This window comes from Cariama cristata, unplaced genomic scaffold (assembly GCF_000690535.1).
Source record: "Cariama cristata isolate BGI_N322 unplaced genomic scaffold, ASM69053v1 scaffold1387, whole genome shotgun sequence".
Taxonomy (NCBI): domain Eukaryota; kingdom Metazoa; phylum Chordata; class Aves; order Cariamiformes; family Cariamidae; genus Cariama; species Cariama cristata.
Window position 1 is genome coordinate 55,927 of NW_009624767.1, and position 17,022 is coordinate 72,948.

Here is a 17,022-nt window from a genome sequence, read left to right on the forward strand (position 1 = left end):
TAGGCTTCCTAAAAGTCTTGTGGCTCATTACTCCTCACCTGTAGACCTTTTAGACTCCTGAATCAAGGAAATTTTTCTGTAGCAGCCTTTGGGGCTTTAAGAAAGTTGGATAAATTCCCCCAGAAATGGAAGTCATTAAAGAGAAGATACAAAGCATACATATCTTTTTTCAAATTGCTCAGGAAAAATAGCATCTAAACAATAAAGAAACTATTAGAAAACCAGGAAATTCTGAGCTACAGTCAGTAGCTCTGTAAGAAGTTAGAATCGTGCTCGAGTATACCCTTCATCTTAATTCTGCCTCAGGAGAAACAGCATACTTTGGAAGAGGAGAACTAAGAAAATAAAAGTGTTCCATTTCATTAAATGGTCATCAGGAAGAGTAAACAAAATGTTTATAATGCTTCAAGAGGAACAGCTCCCAACAGAGTGACTGCACTACATTTCAAAATGCACTCTTATCACAGCTACACTTTCAATACATGTGCAGAGAACACAAGGACTACTGCATTCTCTCACCATGCCCGGAGGCACACCCACTTTCCATTTCAAAACAGCTTCTCAGCCCTGTTTGGTTTTCTCCGAGAAAGGTTCAAATGTGGAGTCATCGTTTATTCTCAATTAACACATTATGCATCCCTGCAAGTTTTTATTTTATTTTTTTATTCGTTGTTTTTTTTTTTTTACATTGTGAACGGCTTTTTTGGAGAAAAAGGCTGGTGCGTGTAAGTTCATAGTTAAATAATGTATCGGGATGCTCCAAAAATGTGTTAGAATGACGGTCCTTTGGTCATACTGTGTTAAAAGCTATAGACATAACCTATGGTTTTATTATGCTAATGATATGGCTAGTCAAATTATCAGCAGCAGTTAGATAGGTGGTCTATAAATCAAGTGAAATAAATGCAGTGATTTTCATCCACACAAAGACTTAAAATGAAGATTTGAAAATGTGTGCAATGGCTTGTAGCGGAATTGCAGCTTTAATTCAATTTTTTATTCCCTAACAGCCATATACTTGTGCTTTCCTATTTGCTGTTCATACTATGGGTGGAGAGCGGAGGCCACAGTCAGTGGTGTGGAGGTGCGGCCCCGTGGATTCCAACTGCAGCCCTTAGCAAAACTGGTCATTTGGGCTCTGATCCAGCAAAGGCATAGTCGCATTCCCAGCATGATACAGTCTGACCATTTCCATTGACGTCAGGTACAATAAATTGGAATTAAAAAAACCTGCATAAGTATTTGCTGGAGTACTAAGCAGTCGGCACTATCATGGCGCTTCTCCTGGGATAGCAGAGCTACAAGTCCCTTCCATAACGCCTAAAACTGAACTCAGCTTTTTGGTGCCAAATCTGTTTCACAAAATATGGTAGCTTACTGTTGTCTGTACCGCCTTAAATCTCTGGGTCAGTTATTTATTGCAGCAAATCTCCGTAATGTCAGCTCTATTTAACATTATTTCTGACAGCATCTAAGACTCAGTGGTCTTTGGTACGCTGCTTAGGTATTGTAAAATCCCTGTGATTTTTTAAAACTCGCTATTGCTTTATAATATATTTTGAAGTGGGTTTTACCTGTGTTTTTCAGATATTATAATGATACCTACTTGCTATCTGTCTAGATAGTTCACTGTTACAGGCTTAGTTTCGAAAAGAATTTTTAAAAACCCAACAAGGATAGGCTCTGGGATGCTGCTGCCATAATATGGCATTGCCTCAACAGCTCACAAAAGCATCTTGTTCCACCTGAAAGAAACAGGCAAGGTAGTGCTTACAGAAAATGATGTCTTAGTAGCTACATTTTTTTCCCCCACAGAACTGTGTATTTTTTCAGCCACCTTAAAAGGGCCACTGTAATAAATTGATTGAGGTTGAAAGCTTGTCCAGTTTCACTAAAACTTCTGTAAGTGATTCTGTTCTGTCTTAAAATGTTGGTTATTACTTCCAGCTCTTCTATATATTCCTCTCTGAATTTCAGGAAAAGCCGTAGTCTGTGTTCCTGAAGCAAGAGGTGGGGACGCTTGGTAGCATTCCAAGGGAAATTGATGATGTTTCTGCAAACTTTCAATTTACTATTCAGAAAAGTGAAATTAAATTAAATGAAATATTTTGTTCTGGAGCAGATTAACAAAAAAAATCCTCAGACTATTTTGCTGAGATGGCTTGAAGCATCTACTGAAACCATTGCTTAGTTAAAACATTGGAAAGACAAAAAATTTGACTCAGATTGAATCAAAAAAATGGGAAAAGGACAAAAAATTCAGGTGACCCACAGAGTTTTGTTAGACCCAGAGTGAAACATTTCTTTTCCTTCTCAGGTCTTGTAACCATTTCCAATAAGACTTTTAATTTGTATCAATTCCTAAGGGAAAAATATTATTTTAAAATAAGTTGGTTTTTAAAATGTGCCAAAAAAAATTTGCAGTATTTCTCAACTGAAACATCTTAGTCCAAATTTGTTTAATTTGCATTTTTTCCCTGTTTTCTCCAATCTATTCTCCAAATTCCCTTGTTTTTTTGTTTTGCTTTTGAGGCTGGGATTTTCTGTATATGTCCTGAAATTACATTTTTTAGCAACTCCTTTGTTTGTTTGTTTGCCGCCTTCTTTGTTTGAGCAATTCAGAATCTGTCAGATCTTGGTAGATCAAGCAAAGTCTCATCTAGCAGGGGGAGAAAATGCCATTCAAGTAAAAACTAGACTAGGATGTGTTCCACAGTTTTAGTAATAAAGCCTTATTTTTCCAAGAGCTCTTTGAGATATTTATCTGTCTGTATATGCCTGAACTATTTCCTCAGGATAAGGAAAATAGGGGTGTTCTGTGGCCGATCATAATTTGTTTAATAGTCATGAGACATTTGGGTTGCCACTTTTCTCTTCTTGTTTATTTGCTGCCAAGCTTTCCCTTTGTTTTTCTCAGGTAGCTTAGGGCAGGAAAATGCTGCACTCATCAGAAGATGAGAAGTCCCGCTGCCTGGGGCCAGATGTTCATAAAATATTCCTTTGATTTTTTTTTTTTTTTTTGCTCCAGTCTCTTCCTCCCCCAGCGCAGCAACTGAGAGTCAGTCCCTGTTCCCTTTATGTTCAGCTGTATGTCATCTTGAATTTAGTCTGAGATTTCGGTCACTTTGACTCTGAGGGAAGGGATTCCTGAGGCACATATTTCCCTCTCTTTATTTCAGACACTTTGCACAGATTGGAGTTAGTTCATTTGTTACGTTTGCCTTTGGTAAAACTCAAATGTTGTGTTCTGAAGAAAAGGTAATTTTTCCTCTGCATGAACTATTTAAAAGTTCCCAACACATGCTTTTGCTTTGCTTTTGCACTAAGTAATACTAATTAGGTGAATAGTATTAAATTCTCTTCTTAGTAGAAATCTCTTTTCTCACTAATACTAGTGAGTAAATATTTAAACTTGCTATAAATATTCTCCAGTAGTTATTTTTACGGCAGCAGTAAATTAGAATTCCACAGTCCGCGAAGCCCTGAACAGAGGCTGTACAAAGGTATTAAACCCAAGCCTGTAGGTGAATTAAAATAGAAGTCACATCAAAATTAGACCTGACGATGGAACATTAAAAGCTTGTGAATATTTTCAGTAGCCATGATTGCATCATAATTCAATATATCCTTTCTCACATATATTCCAGTTTTTTCACCCATCTACCTCTTTTACTCTCAGCTGCTACCATGATAGCCCCTCAGGACAGCATAATCTCTTTAGCTGCGATGCCATAGTCTGTTGCTAGTGTAAGAATGGAAGACAAAAAAATTGGAAATACATACGTGCACATAGTAAAACATTTCCCCTTTTCCTTCTCAGACTAGAGGCTTAAAGAAATTAAGAAAATTCGTTTTATTGTCTATAAATTGTAAAAACTATTACATTACAGTTAACTGAATCTTACAATTATTCTTTATTTTTCTTAATAAAGAATCTTCTCAGTTGTATCTCACTATTGAAACAAAGCTGACAGTTCTTGCCAGCTGGAAAAAATCCACTGCCAAAGAGGAGCTTATCCCACCTAGTTTTCTGCTGCAGCCCAAGGAATCTGCTTCATATTGATCTAGAATTTCAGGCAATACACAGTGGCTCTCTTAGAAGCTAATGCACGCACATTACACACTCCAAATAGGCTTTGGTTGTGCTGGAGAGAAGACAAACACACTGGCAGAAATAAGTTGTAGCATGTTGTGACAATACGTCCCTTTCCAATCCAACAGCTGGAAGCGGAAAGGTTGACTGAAGATGAAAGGGGATCCCTCCAGTACAGGTTCCAGCATCCTTGGGAACCAGATGGACTGAAATGGAAAGCAGAACTAAAATAGGCCACAAAATTCACTGCCAAAAGAGGTTTTCTTTTTATTCGTGGCAATGCCAGGTTTTACTAGAAAGAAATTTGCCATGTTGTAAAAACTGAGGATAGGAAAGAACTGGAACGGCCTTTGTTCTCTCTGAACCAGTGCAGGACTGTTCCAGGTGTATTTTCTCGTCTTTGTGTAGTCTGATTTTTAAAGACTCACGAAATAAAGCAATTTTATCTGCCATTTTTAGGTTATTTCACCACAACACTTGTAGAATTTTTCTTAAGTATTCAGGCTACATTTCCTTTCTTATTCTCATTACTTTTAATTTCATCATCTCAGACTCCCTCAGGCATCTTTTCCCAATGCCTGCTTTTTGCCATTTCGTATTCTTCTGTGTAACTGTTAACATTTCTCTACAGTTGCCATGATATTTTTTGTAAGACCTCTTGTTTAATGTCACTTGTAGATGTCATTACTATTCTCTTCACTTCCCCCTTCCGCTAATGAAGATGTGAAACAACACAGACCCTCCTTGCTCTAACCAGGTGCTTCCTGTCAACCTGCGAGGCTGCTCTTTATCGGTACTTTTCCTTTATGGTCCTTCAGTTTGCATTCATTCCCCATGGCAGTGCTCTTATCTAAGTCTTTCCAAATTAATTTTTCAAGTAAAATTATCTGAGACACTGGAGGAAAGGTTTTGCTGATGCTTCAATCCAGCTTCATTGCTTCTGCTGTTTTCCCTTTGTCTACAGTAGGGATTTAGTCCAGACAAAAAGCAACTGAGGAATAACAATGCACGTTGAGATTTCTCTTTTCCCCCTTCGAGTGTAACTTTCTGATCTGAGGATCCTGCTCTATGAACACTTGCTGCCTCAATGGCGAGCACTGTCAAAGGCTAGGTTGTAACTAGCATGGATAATCTGTAACTCGGAAAAGTTTCAAGGATTGCAATCATCAGACATGTCAGGTGATTAACTTCTTACTAAATGGAGTAAGGGCTGCAATTTATGTATTGCATCCTATGCAGTAAGTATTAAGGACCAGATTTCACCCCACACACACTAGGTAAAATGTTTTATATGAGTGACAAAATTCTCTTTGTCGCAGCATAATCTTTATTTCAGGCCAGATAGAAGTTAATTTAGGCCATGGGAATTTGGAAGAAGCGGATCTCTGTTCAGTGTGAAGATGGCAGAAATTGAGTCATACTGGATAAATCAGGATTGTCTCTACCCTTTCCCTAGTAGACAGTGACTTGACAGAATATCCTCTTGGAGCCTGTAGTTTTTCAGAATAAGGAGTGAGGAGGGTCACTTCTGAGTGTTAAGACATTCCTTCTTTCTTTCTTGTAGGATATTGTCTAACTCTCTTTGGAATGATAATGACTTTTGGATAGAGTTAACCTCCATCATGTGAATCACCTGTATTGGTTCATTTTGTAATGAATAATCCCAATGCTAATCATGTCATAATGGAATCAAGCTTTATCAGTTAAGGAGAGTACTAGAAATACAACATCCTTCTTTTGCTTCCCCTCTTCCCAGTTTCACTCCTCTCTGGCTACTTTAGCCTTCTTGCAAGCCTGTATAACCTAGCATTTGTCTGTATGCCATCTCTTCATTTCTTCTCTGCAGCCTCAGGGGTTCAGGAAAACTGTCTCTCAGTGTCATCTTGAAACCTGAAGCTTTTTTTAGTCAACCTCCTGTGTTAGCACAGGGTAAGGACTGTAGTTTCCACTGGTAGATCTCAGCTCGGGTCCTTGTTTTAACTGCTGAGTCAGCACATAGACAGGATGGACCTTGACTGGCATGTGACATCATGGCTTCTCTTGTTCTCTACGCTATGTTTTCCTTCAGGAGTTATCTTGCTGCTTCTCGATAAGTTACGGAAGATGAAATGGGAGCAGATGTGGAGACTCACAGCAGAGCGGGAGTTAATGAGCATGCTGTCCACTTCACTGGCTGACCAGGTGAGTAGGACGTTGCAGATGAGTGGTACAACCACTACTCCATGGATTGAGGAAGGTAAGAAAGGGAAAGGGGATGAGAAGTGAGAAAAACAGGGGAAAGATGTGCCTATAGTCACCATTTGTTGAATCATTCTGGGGAAAATGTGGAAGAGAGGAATGGAGATGTACTCATGAGGTTTCTGTTACTACACTGACATTTTTACCTCCTCTGCACAGATGATTCATAAGATAGACAAATGGGGTTTTCAAGCTTTAATTTTCTGTCCTCCTTTCTTTAACATAAAACTCCCCAGACACTAGAAGTCCAAATATACTGTGTCTTTTCCTACTGGTTATTGCCTAAGCATACTTTAGTTTTAAGAATCTCCAGATATTTCTTTACTGTTTCTGGGAGATGAGTCCCAGCAGTCTTTTAATGCACTCCTTGCCACAACACCCCTGTGAAGACAAAAGCGCTGCTGTTTCCCTGCCACAGATGGGAAACTGAGGACAAGAGAAGAAATAGTGTGCCTATACACATGAAATGCATACTCTCTTTGTGCTTCCAGCCAGCTCTCAGTTTTAAATCCAGAAACCCTGTTAATGTAGTACTGGACCTGAACCAATAAGTCTTGCTCAACAGGTTGAGTGTATTAACTCAACACAGCATCATATTTAGATATTTCTACTGCTTCTGAGCTACATCTGGCTTATGACCAGTCACCACTATGGAAGCATGCTGCTCACTGTGCACAGAGATGTGCACTTCTGTACAGTATCCTTCCAGGTTGATCCAAAAGCTACTGAAGTTCATTAAAATGATTCTTGCAATTTCACTGTGTTTTCAGTCAGGTCCTGAGTTGCTGTCTAACACCTGCATGGGGCAGAATTTTGCAGAGTGGACCAAAGTTGCTTATGTCTTACCCTAATACCTTAACCACAAGACTCTCCTTGTAACTTACTTCTCCAACTGGATGGCTGCATAAAGGCAGAACACATTCTGTCCCTCATGGTGTAGGCTGTTCTGCAGATCTGTCCAACGTGCCCTTTCCGTGAAAAACCTAGAATACTTGTTGCAACAATAAAGTACTAGCTAAAAGCCCATGTAGTAATTCGCCTTGAAGCAGTGCAACTGCCAAGAACACTTTCATCCCCTTTATTGAAAAGTGATGCAGTACTTACTAACAGCAGGCAGTTTGTCATTTACTGCATATTACTCTTCCTGGTGACTGGAAGAGGAACCACATCTCTTAGCAGCAGTACAAGATACATATTTGGAAAACTTCGCTGGAGTCCATTAGCTCTGTTTGTCAAGAGAACCTGTTCCTCTTGTTCAGATCTACCCATCACCCCTTAGATTGATAGCACCGTCTATGGAAACAGAATTACGAAGCAAGGTTTGCAGAGTTCAGCTCACAAAACCATTTGAATTTCTACCTGTGAGGGGGAGAAGGACAGTCAGCTCGGGGAGGGGTTGAGATCACCTCACTGTAGAAACAACACACCCAACTGTTTCTCTGGTTTTGTCTGCTAGGATATCTTCAATGCAGTCATCAAACAAAATCCCTTCCTTGTCTACCAGCTCCCATGTTTCTGGAATGTGCAGCTGTCTGATCACACCCGTTCCGAGCAGTGCTACAGAGATGTGTCTGACCTGAAGGTATGTTTCACAGGAGCCTGGATAGGTGATATCCTTTGGGACAGGGAGTGCAGGACTCCGCTGTGACAGAAAGATGAAGTCCCTTAAGTAAGGAGGAAGCTAACACATACAGTTTATGGGGACACCCAAGCAGGGCAAGCAAATACAACTTTAGCTTTGTGCATTTTGATGGCTAGAAAAGTCAAAGGTGGATGCTGCTTTGGGGTTTGGCAAGGTGTTAGAGAAGTGCTTCACCTTCTTACATTCTGTACCTGTCACCTATGCTACGGCACCTTACTGCTGAGTTCCTGTCGCTGTCCCAGTTCTTGGCTCTTCCTAGCCAAAGAATACAAAAACTTTTTTTTTTCATACTGGGCAAGTTTGAAGCTCTTTAGTCAACATCGTTTAATAGAGTGAAATTCACAAAGAGGATTGGGCGGACCCTGGCTAGAAATACATTAACCAAAGTTTAAAGACCTTGCACACTTCTTATTTAACCTTTGTGTACACTTAACCCAGCCACACTGCTCCTCATTTTTCCAGGATTTCCCCTGGGAAAAAAGGCTGAGTAGAAATCTATTAATTTAACAAAATGAAGCTATAGTATCAGCTTATTAGCACATTTTTCACTATTGTCAAGTAGAATATAAAAGCAGGATGGATTTGAACAGATATGTGTAAATTAACATCAGTTGCACTGTGATCATTTTGAAAGGCTGGACTCAAATGTAGCATGCAGAGAGTTCAGAACTGAACTGAGCTTCTACCAGGTGTAGAATAAGACTGACTGGCTAAACAGCAGTAGAGTCCATCAGAGCAGACTAGTGGCATCAGAACTCAGTAAATATTAAGTAGTTTTTGGCATTTCATTTTAAAATTCAGTCAAGGTTCATATACTTAATTTATGTATTGAGAATGCTTTAGTAAATGAGGGTTAAAAAAAAAAAGGAGGGGGACCTCTGGAGACCATCTAAACCCTAATCAAAGCAGGACCAACTTAGATCAGGTTGCTCAGCGCCTTGTGCAGTTGAGTGTCAAGTCTCTGAAGACTGAGATGCCACACCGTCCCTGGCCCCCTGTTCCAGCACTTGACCACCCTCATGGTGCAATATATTTCCTAAATCTCGCCAAATTTTCCCTCCTGACAATTTGTAGAGTAACAGCAGGAGTGTTCAATATGAACATCAGACACTGGATGAATATAGAAAATCAATCATCACCCTCGACACACTGATTTCAAAAGCTGTGTTTCCCAAAAGACAGAAGATCTACTACATGGGTTAACTGACCTGTCAAAGCTGGACAGTATTGGTTGAATTTCATTCATAAAGTATTCACAACCAGCTATTCAGGTGTGGTCCACAGAAGATAGCTTTTAAAGTTAGATCAGTATACTGGTCAGTACACTGATCACTAGATGTTTTATGATAGATGTTTGCAGGGCAGGATCAACACAGGGACTTAAAAGCACCATGGTTTTATGGCTTGTGACAAAGTGCTGGTAAAGATTTTAGTTCTGTGCTCATTTTGAGAATCATGTATGACAGCAGTTGCAAGGCCTGAAACAAAAGGAGAGATGTAGTAGCAGGGAAAATGTTTTATAAAAGATGAATTTCAGAAAAATACACCTCCTGCCTGGGAGATATCACAGTATTTTTCTGTGAATTAGAGGCTGATGTTAATTCATGTCGTCCACTGAGACGGTCAGATTGGAGTCAGCATAAGGTTAAGGCACTTACATTTACATGAGAAAAAGATATTGAAGCTAATAACTGAAGATCTAGGGCTTAGTTCAATTGCCTAAACACAGTTTGAGTCACCATAGATACTCTCAAATATCCATATGGGACTGGCAGATAGAACACAGACCTACAGGAGATGATACCCTTTTGGCAAGGCAGCTGATGGGCGGGCAGGATAACCCTGAGGTGCTTTCAGTGTTGCTGTACATCTGTATTTAGGCAGCTGAACTGTGATCCCTGTGAGTGGTTTTGGAGACTGGTTAAGTTCACCTCAGAGTAGACATCTGATGACTAATCAGGTAAATCACTCTTTAGGCTCCGATGACTGTGCTGGCTAATCTGCTTCAGGTATGGGACATCTAGCTCATATGTAACACCTACAAGTAAGCATTTAATAGAACTGTCTTAAAAATAAATTGAATCCTTTCTCCATTGTTGATTAACAAATTTATGTTTACAAGTATAACTTAGGCTTGGTTGTTTATTTCCATATGTTGTATCATGCCGTCAGTTCCATTACAGCATAGGAAATGTAGTCTAAGATGCATAATATCCTCCATTGGCTTTCTGGTCTGAAGTATTTAACTCAACAAGGGGTGCAGACACATAAGCAATTTCTTCAGCTGAACTGGACTTTTTCACACTACTAAAATCATCCCCTAAATACTGAATCAGGGCTGAAATTCTTTGCTTCGGAAGAGAGTCAAGAGCCTTATCTAGTTCACAAAAGCCCCCTGGTTTCAGTAAAGCTCTTCCCATATTCAGCAGTTAAAGAACTGGCCCTCAGGCAGCACTGTTAAAAATTCTTCATACAATTAAAAAAAAAAGCATAAACCAATTAAAGTTGTGAATTTACATTATGAAAATTAGCAAAATTCTGGATCTGAAAAGAAACAGGCTGGTTTTTTATGTAGTCCTCTCAAAAAAGCAACAAATGTAGTTAGCCCAAGTTAGAAAATATACTCTTAAAATCACCGAAGTTAGTCAGTTCCGTGGCATTTAATATAAATAGTATGACACAACATATTTGGCACATCCTGTGTTTCATGGTAAGACTGGAATAAGAAACGAGGTAAAAGAAACCTCCAGGGTAAGAGGGAGAGAAAGACAGATTGTGAAGTTTGTACTGAAGGATTAAGAAGGATAGTGTAGGAAAGAAGGAAATGCAGGGAGAGATTTAAATTCCAAGGTAAAGCTGGCCCAGTCAAGTATTCCTCACTAAATTCAGACCACATTCCTCATGTCAGACTGAAAAGGCACTGATTTAATTCCATCTGGCTTCAAAGTCCATGGGACACGAGGATTTGTCTTCTCTTACACACAACATTGTGTCAAATAAACTTAGACCCCCAGAGCTGGCTGCTGTTTTTTTTTTTGGGGGGGGGGGCGTGTGTATGTATATATATACACACTTCTTTGCTGCTTTGTTCACATTCATGCAAGCATAGGATGACCGACATACTTTTTTGCAGGCCTGTCAAGCACTTGAATATTTCGTATTGCCTGAAGAGGATTCTAATAATTTTTTCTCTTTATAGTCCTCATTAAGTTGCATCTCTATTGATTTTATTGTTTGGTTGGGGGTTTTTTTGTACTGTCTTATGTTAGAGAAGGTGAGATGTTTGATTACTGCTGAACACTAGTTCCTTGCTGCAGCTGAGTGGCATATGCAAATTTGGAAGGACTTGCATATGAGGATCTTTCAGAAAAGGCATAGGGAAATATTTATAACCAAGTTCTGCATTGTTAGTGACCACTAATTTTATATCCATCTAAAGCAACATCAAAATAAGACTACTTTATTATTTTTATTCATCTTAAATGCTTACTTACCTCCTGTGTCATACTATATAGTGCTAGAGGCCACACTGTACACAACTAGACTGAAGTCTGTGGGCTTTGTTTTGCTGTCTGTGGTGTATGGAACCAAAACTTATGTAAACAATTACCCTTACATAAATCTTCTTTTCCCCACTCTGAGGGCACCTGTATTAAGGATACTTTGCTTTAGTCAAGAGTTTCTTGAAATGAACAATTTTAATAGAAAACAAAGAGTGGGCTAAGAGGAAGCAGATGCCCTTGAATTTTTTTTTGCCAAGTGAGCCAACTGCAGTCTCTAAAGGCCAGAGGTGTTTATTTTTGCATGGCATTTGTTACCCCTTGGAGAAACACTCAGGAGTTGTTACTGAAGACTGGCCAAAGGATGTGGAAGTGCTAATAGTCATTCTGTGTAGGCATCCAGTGTCTATCTTGCTTATCTCAGCTCCTCACATGGTCCCCAGTAGCCCACGATGTCAATAGACAAGCATGTGTGCTGTAGGACCATGACTTGCTGGGCTTCAAAGCCTGCGGGGATCTGCCTGGAACTGAGGCTCATTTATGCATTACTTTTGCTGGGTTGGGCCCTGTATTTGCTTTCCTTTTTGGTTAATAGTTTGTTCCTGTCTGTAAGGAAATCTCAATTACTATGACTTGGCACAAACCAAATGGCAAGAAAAATCCTGTGAAAGAAGGTAATGAATTGTGATGCCTCTGACAATGAATCATGACCTCATTGAATGAGTCAGTCACGAAGAGAAGTCTGGTTGTCAAGGGTACGGATGCTATTTACACACAGAGAATCTGGTAATTTACAATCGCAAAAATCAGATGCTGGACTCTTCAGTGGGAATGTATCAAATTATTAGAATTTACCCCCCCACTCCAAAATAGGAAAATACTTTAAAACCTGTTGATGACTTCTTCAAACTGGTTTTGAGCACAGCTGGTTCTAAATTAGCAGGTAGATAAATAATCAACCTCATATATTCCCCATTCTGAAATTGTGTTATGTGGTTCATTATGTCCTCCCTGGGAGTGTCCTCCACACCAGGACAACTTTGTGAGATCCCTTACAGAAGCTGAAACAGCTTCTTCTCCATAACCCCAATACATCATTCTAGATCTTCCTCGAACGTGACCTATTGTACCTCTTTCTATCCCAGTCCCTGAGCCACCCCAAGACGTCCAAGCACCTCAGCACTGATCTGCATCAATTCTGACATTCTGCTACCTTGCACCTTTTAATGCCAACCAAGGAAGAGCTACACTGAGACGAGTAAGGGCTCAAGAGGGCTAAACATACCCCTCCCTTGAATGAACATCAGAGTCAGTAAGGTGCTTCAGCTCTGCCAAAAAGGGAGCACTGTGGTATTCTAGAGCTGGGTTTAGGGGTGTTTTAGCAGGCAGGAGGCCTCTCATTAGGTATTGGTACTGGAGTTGAACGGAGAGCTGCAAATCCTTTTAAGGAAAAGTTGAGAACTTTGAAAAGTGTAAGACAGGAACAGCCTGTCAGCTTACTGCCATACAGCATAGGCAGTAAGCTGGGGAGTAAAGTAATCCCTGGGGCCATGGGCACCAAATCAGGCAGGGCAGGGATTTGAATCCCACATCCTAAAGCAGTGCCTCGATGTCTGGGTTGCTGGCTACTCCAGCACAAGCCTCTTCCACTTATGTAGTTCAGAAATACCACTCTGAAACCTCCCTGATGACATTTTTGTGAAGTATTTGATCCTTTCTGAGGAAATTGGTTCTTTTATTACACCATTCATTTCTGATAAAATGCAGTGTAAAAATAAAATTTCCAGACATCTCTAATCGAGGCATAAGTTACACATACAGTGCTTGTTTGCAGTGTGACTTGGGGCATATTTAAACTTTTCAATAATATGTGCTTGAAAAAAAGCCTATTGAGATGGCTTTTAAGTGGCTGAACATTTAACTCCCGTTGATTTCAGAGGCAACTGTCTGGTTGCCTAAACAAGCAGTCTAGTTTTTAAGCAGGAAAGCTCCCCATCTACAAAATACCACTTACTTACCTAAATTGTGAAGTGCTCATGGGCTTAATTAAGAATATGTGTTCAGTGCTTTGCAAAATTAAACTTCTTTAGGCTTAAATTTAAGCTGAATTTATTGTTACTTATTACCCCTTCAGCCTGGAAAGTATGTGTATAGGTATATGGGATATCCTGTATTCTCTGATTTCGTCAGGGCAGAAGCAGAGCGAGACATCATCAAGATGTGTCTTTGGGTAAAAAATGGAAGAGAAGTGGTTAAGAAAATGTTTGACCAAATACTTCTTTTGGAGAGAGAAGATACTTCAGGGGAAAAATGCATAAAGGTGTACCTATAGAAATAATGTTGTGTCAAAGCTTATCGTTCAGTGGTTCAAACATCAGATTCGAAGTATTTAATCTCCCCAGAGAGGACAATGCAGCTGGTAACCTAAGGAGGTTTGCTGGGATTTTTATTCTCAATGTATTTCCATGCAGATAACTGACCTTAGAGCCCTCTCCTACACTCCACCAGCTTATAACACCCTCTGTTACCTTCCATCTCAGCTCCCATTGCCAGTCTACAAGGCTCCAACTGTGTCATCATTTGAGAGCTTTGGGTCAGAACCTGGTGAATAAATGGGGCCTATTGGCACAGTTAGCCTGTTTCACTAGGTCACAAGTGTATGGAAGTATTCCAGGAGGCTGGCTGAGCGTAATCAGTCAGTGGTAACGGTTGCTGATTAACTAGGATGGTATTAACAGAAATTTAGAGAGTGCCAAGTTGCTTAATGACAACTAACCAAGTGTTAAACAGATGTGGAATTTTAAGTTCTGATCTTTCAGTACTTAAATTACTAAATGAAGATTAAGGAGTGTATTTTTCTTAGTTCTCAGGAGGCTTTGATCAAGAGTGGGAAGGATTCATGGAACAGTCTGAAGGCTAGCACTGTTCCTGAGGTGTCCATCCAGATAATGGCACTGGAATTTTATATGTTCTAGCTGCAGTTTCTTCTGTAAGCCAACAGAGCTTTGGAATAGCTTCGAAACTAGGAGGGAAAACGGAAGAAGAAATAAACACAGTATTATGATGCTATTCAGTCTTGGAAAGGGGATATTGTAGTAATGAGATTTTTAGTTTCTAGATTCAATTTCTCTTTTTAATGTTGAGGTAACACTTGCTCAATCTTCAAATAAAGTGGATTCTGACTTTTTTTATTTTTCTTCTGATTTCCCTGTAGTCTCTTTCCAACTGACTTTTTTTTTTTCTCCAATCAATTCACTGTTGCCAACATAATGGCGATAGCTTCACCTGTGCAGCCCGTTGTCTGTATCATGTACCTCACTGATGCCCATGACAGGCTGTGCAAGGATGTCTTGGGCTGTACAACTTCTGCTGTAGCTGATTGGTGCAGTAGACCAAATCAGACAGCTACAGTCAGACCTGAAGGTGAATTTGTGGGCTGACAGCAAAAAAAAAAAAGAGTATGGTCTTTGGATGTAGTGTTGTATGTCAGTGGTTAAGAGTCTTGCTGCTTTTTGAAACCTGCTGTTCTTCTTTATGCTTTCATATATCACATAATATTTATCTAATCATGTTACATTTGAAAAGCAGCCTGCTTTTTTGCTAGATCTGTTGTGTGGTTTTCCTACCTCAGGTCATCCAGATGGTTGCGTGGTTCCTTGATGTTCTTTAGCACATCATTTTTAGCACGCATTGACGTGTGCTGTCTTTCTTGATTAAAAAATGATCTTTTCTGGATAGTCATCAGCTCCTTTCAGCTTTCTTCAGTTCACTCCAGGCTCCCCTGACATCTGTACACATGCAGCATCCTGACACGTTTCAAATCTGATCAGATCTGAACCACCAGCTAGGCCCTTGACACTTACAAGCTTTTACACACACAACAGATTTTGAAGCACGGCAGCAAAGAGCTTCTACACTGACAACTGCAGTTGTCTGGCTTTGACGTCATCTCCCACACAACTGGGTAGAGGCATCAACACCAGTACTTGACTGTGATGTGACATAGTGTATGTTGATGGGAAATTCCTTCAGCACCGGGGAGCCTGTCCCGTAACAGCTACCGAGTTTATCATCATTAGCCATTTCTGTGCTCATGGTCCCCAGGGTGAGTGGTCAGAGTGCTCAGCAGGAGGATAGGATGCTCATGAAGACATCCAAAACAAAACTAGAAAACTCACATGAGGTGCAGGAATAGTATGGAGAACACACGGAAAGTTTTTCTTAGCAAGTATTTTTTGTGCCATTTGGCAGCTTCTCAGCTTTCTTTGATCCACACTTAAATAAGTGTAAGTTACCAGCAGACAGTTTCAGTTCTATGCCTGCTTGTAAAAATGCATACTAGTACCCTGTAAAACTGTTAAGCAGCCCTTTAGGTTCCTTCAGCCCTATGCTTCTGTTAATGTGCCTGTTTCCCTGAGGTAGGATTCAATCGTTGAGATTTTTTTGCATGCATTTAGTGCCCTTTGCTGCTGTTAAATGCAATGGATGAAATATGTCAAGTTCTTTTCAAAGAAAGGGGATTTTGAAGATCCATTTTTCAGTGGAGGAAATCTGTCATCTTACGTCCTTCTGTTTCTCTGGTGTTCTGTATTTTAAGCACACGTTGCAGCTACATACTGTTGCACAGTTAAGCTACACTCCTGAACATATAGACAAATGTAAAACCAGCAAAGAACATAGCATTACCTGGCAAAAATATCTACACCAAGTATTTTTGTCCAAATAATTTCCCAGATTTATACAGTGTGTAAATGCATCATGATCTTGATTTAAAGTGTTTCTATAACTGGAAAAAGTGATTTGCCAATTTCTGAAATGATCTTTTTTCCTTGCAGTTGCTTTTCTGTAACTGTATGTCTGGTTTTCTGACGTTCTAATAGCCTCAGCAGTGAAATCCCAGGAAGGGATAAAGCTTTCCCCGTCAGGAGATATTTTTATTGGTGTTGGGTATGTAGAAGAAAGTGCCATAGCTTTTATGGCAGTATAAATACTCAGTGGAGAGACTATGTTGTTTGCTGAAGTTAGTACAGGAAGAATTCAGGCTACGTCCTGCTCTTTCCTCCTCCAGTCCACTCATTCAGCAACAGATAGGATGATTTCAGAGGGCTCCCTGTGCCTGTGGAGTTGTGTTGCTGATACCAAGGGAACTGCGTTCATCTGCCCTGGACTGCCTCCGTTCCACGTCCTGCACTTCAGTTGTGCGCGTTCCCTCCCACAAATGCAATGTTCAGAGCAAAGCTTACTGCGAGATCGGCTCGGCAGCTGGCATTGCAGCTCTGTGGCTGTGTGTGAGTGACACGATGCCTTCACGCAATTAACTTAATGGATTCAGAGAACCTCCAGAACTCCTAGCTTGGAAATATTCCCAAGGGAGACTTATTTTTTTAATCTCTTTAGAAGTCACGGGAATAAAACTGAATACAAAGCATTTGGTAGTTTTTTTCTTCTGCCTAAAATATAGCCTCTATAAAATGAAATCATTCCTGCAAGCCACTTTTGGCTCCCTCTTAGTTTTTCCTTAGGGCCCCATTCTCGTTCACACTGGCAGC

The 17,022-nt window shown here is 40.1% G+C and overlaps 1 protein-coding gene across 1 annotated transcript in view; it reads left to right on the plus strand.

Moving 5' to 3' along the window:
* LARGE (like-glycosyltransferase) overlaps nucleotides 1-17,022 on the plus strand; it is a gene marked incomplete at its 5' end in the record, with an annotated part of 63,679 nt that overhangs the window by 11,732 nt on the left and 34,925 nt on the right. Inside the window, 2 exons of the mRNA XM_009703288.1 lie at nucleotides 6,162-6,274; nucleotides 7,788-7,913. Coding sequence (XP_009701590.1) covers nucleotides 6,162-6,274; nucleotides 7,788-7,913 — 239 coding nt within the window. The remainder of the gene's footprint in view (nucleotides 1-6,161; nucleotides 6,275-7,787; nucleotides 7,914-17,022) is intronic.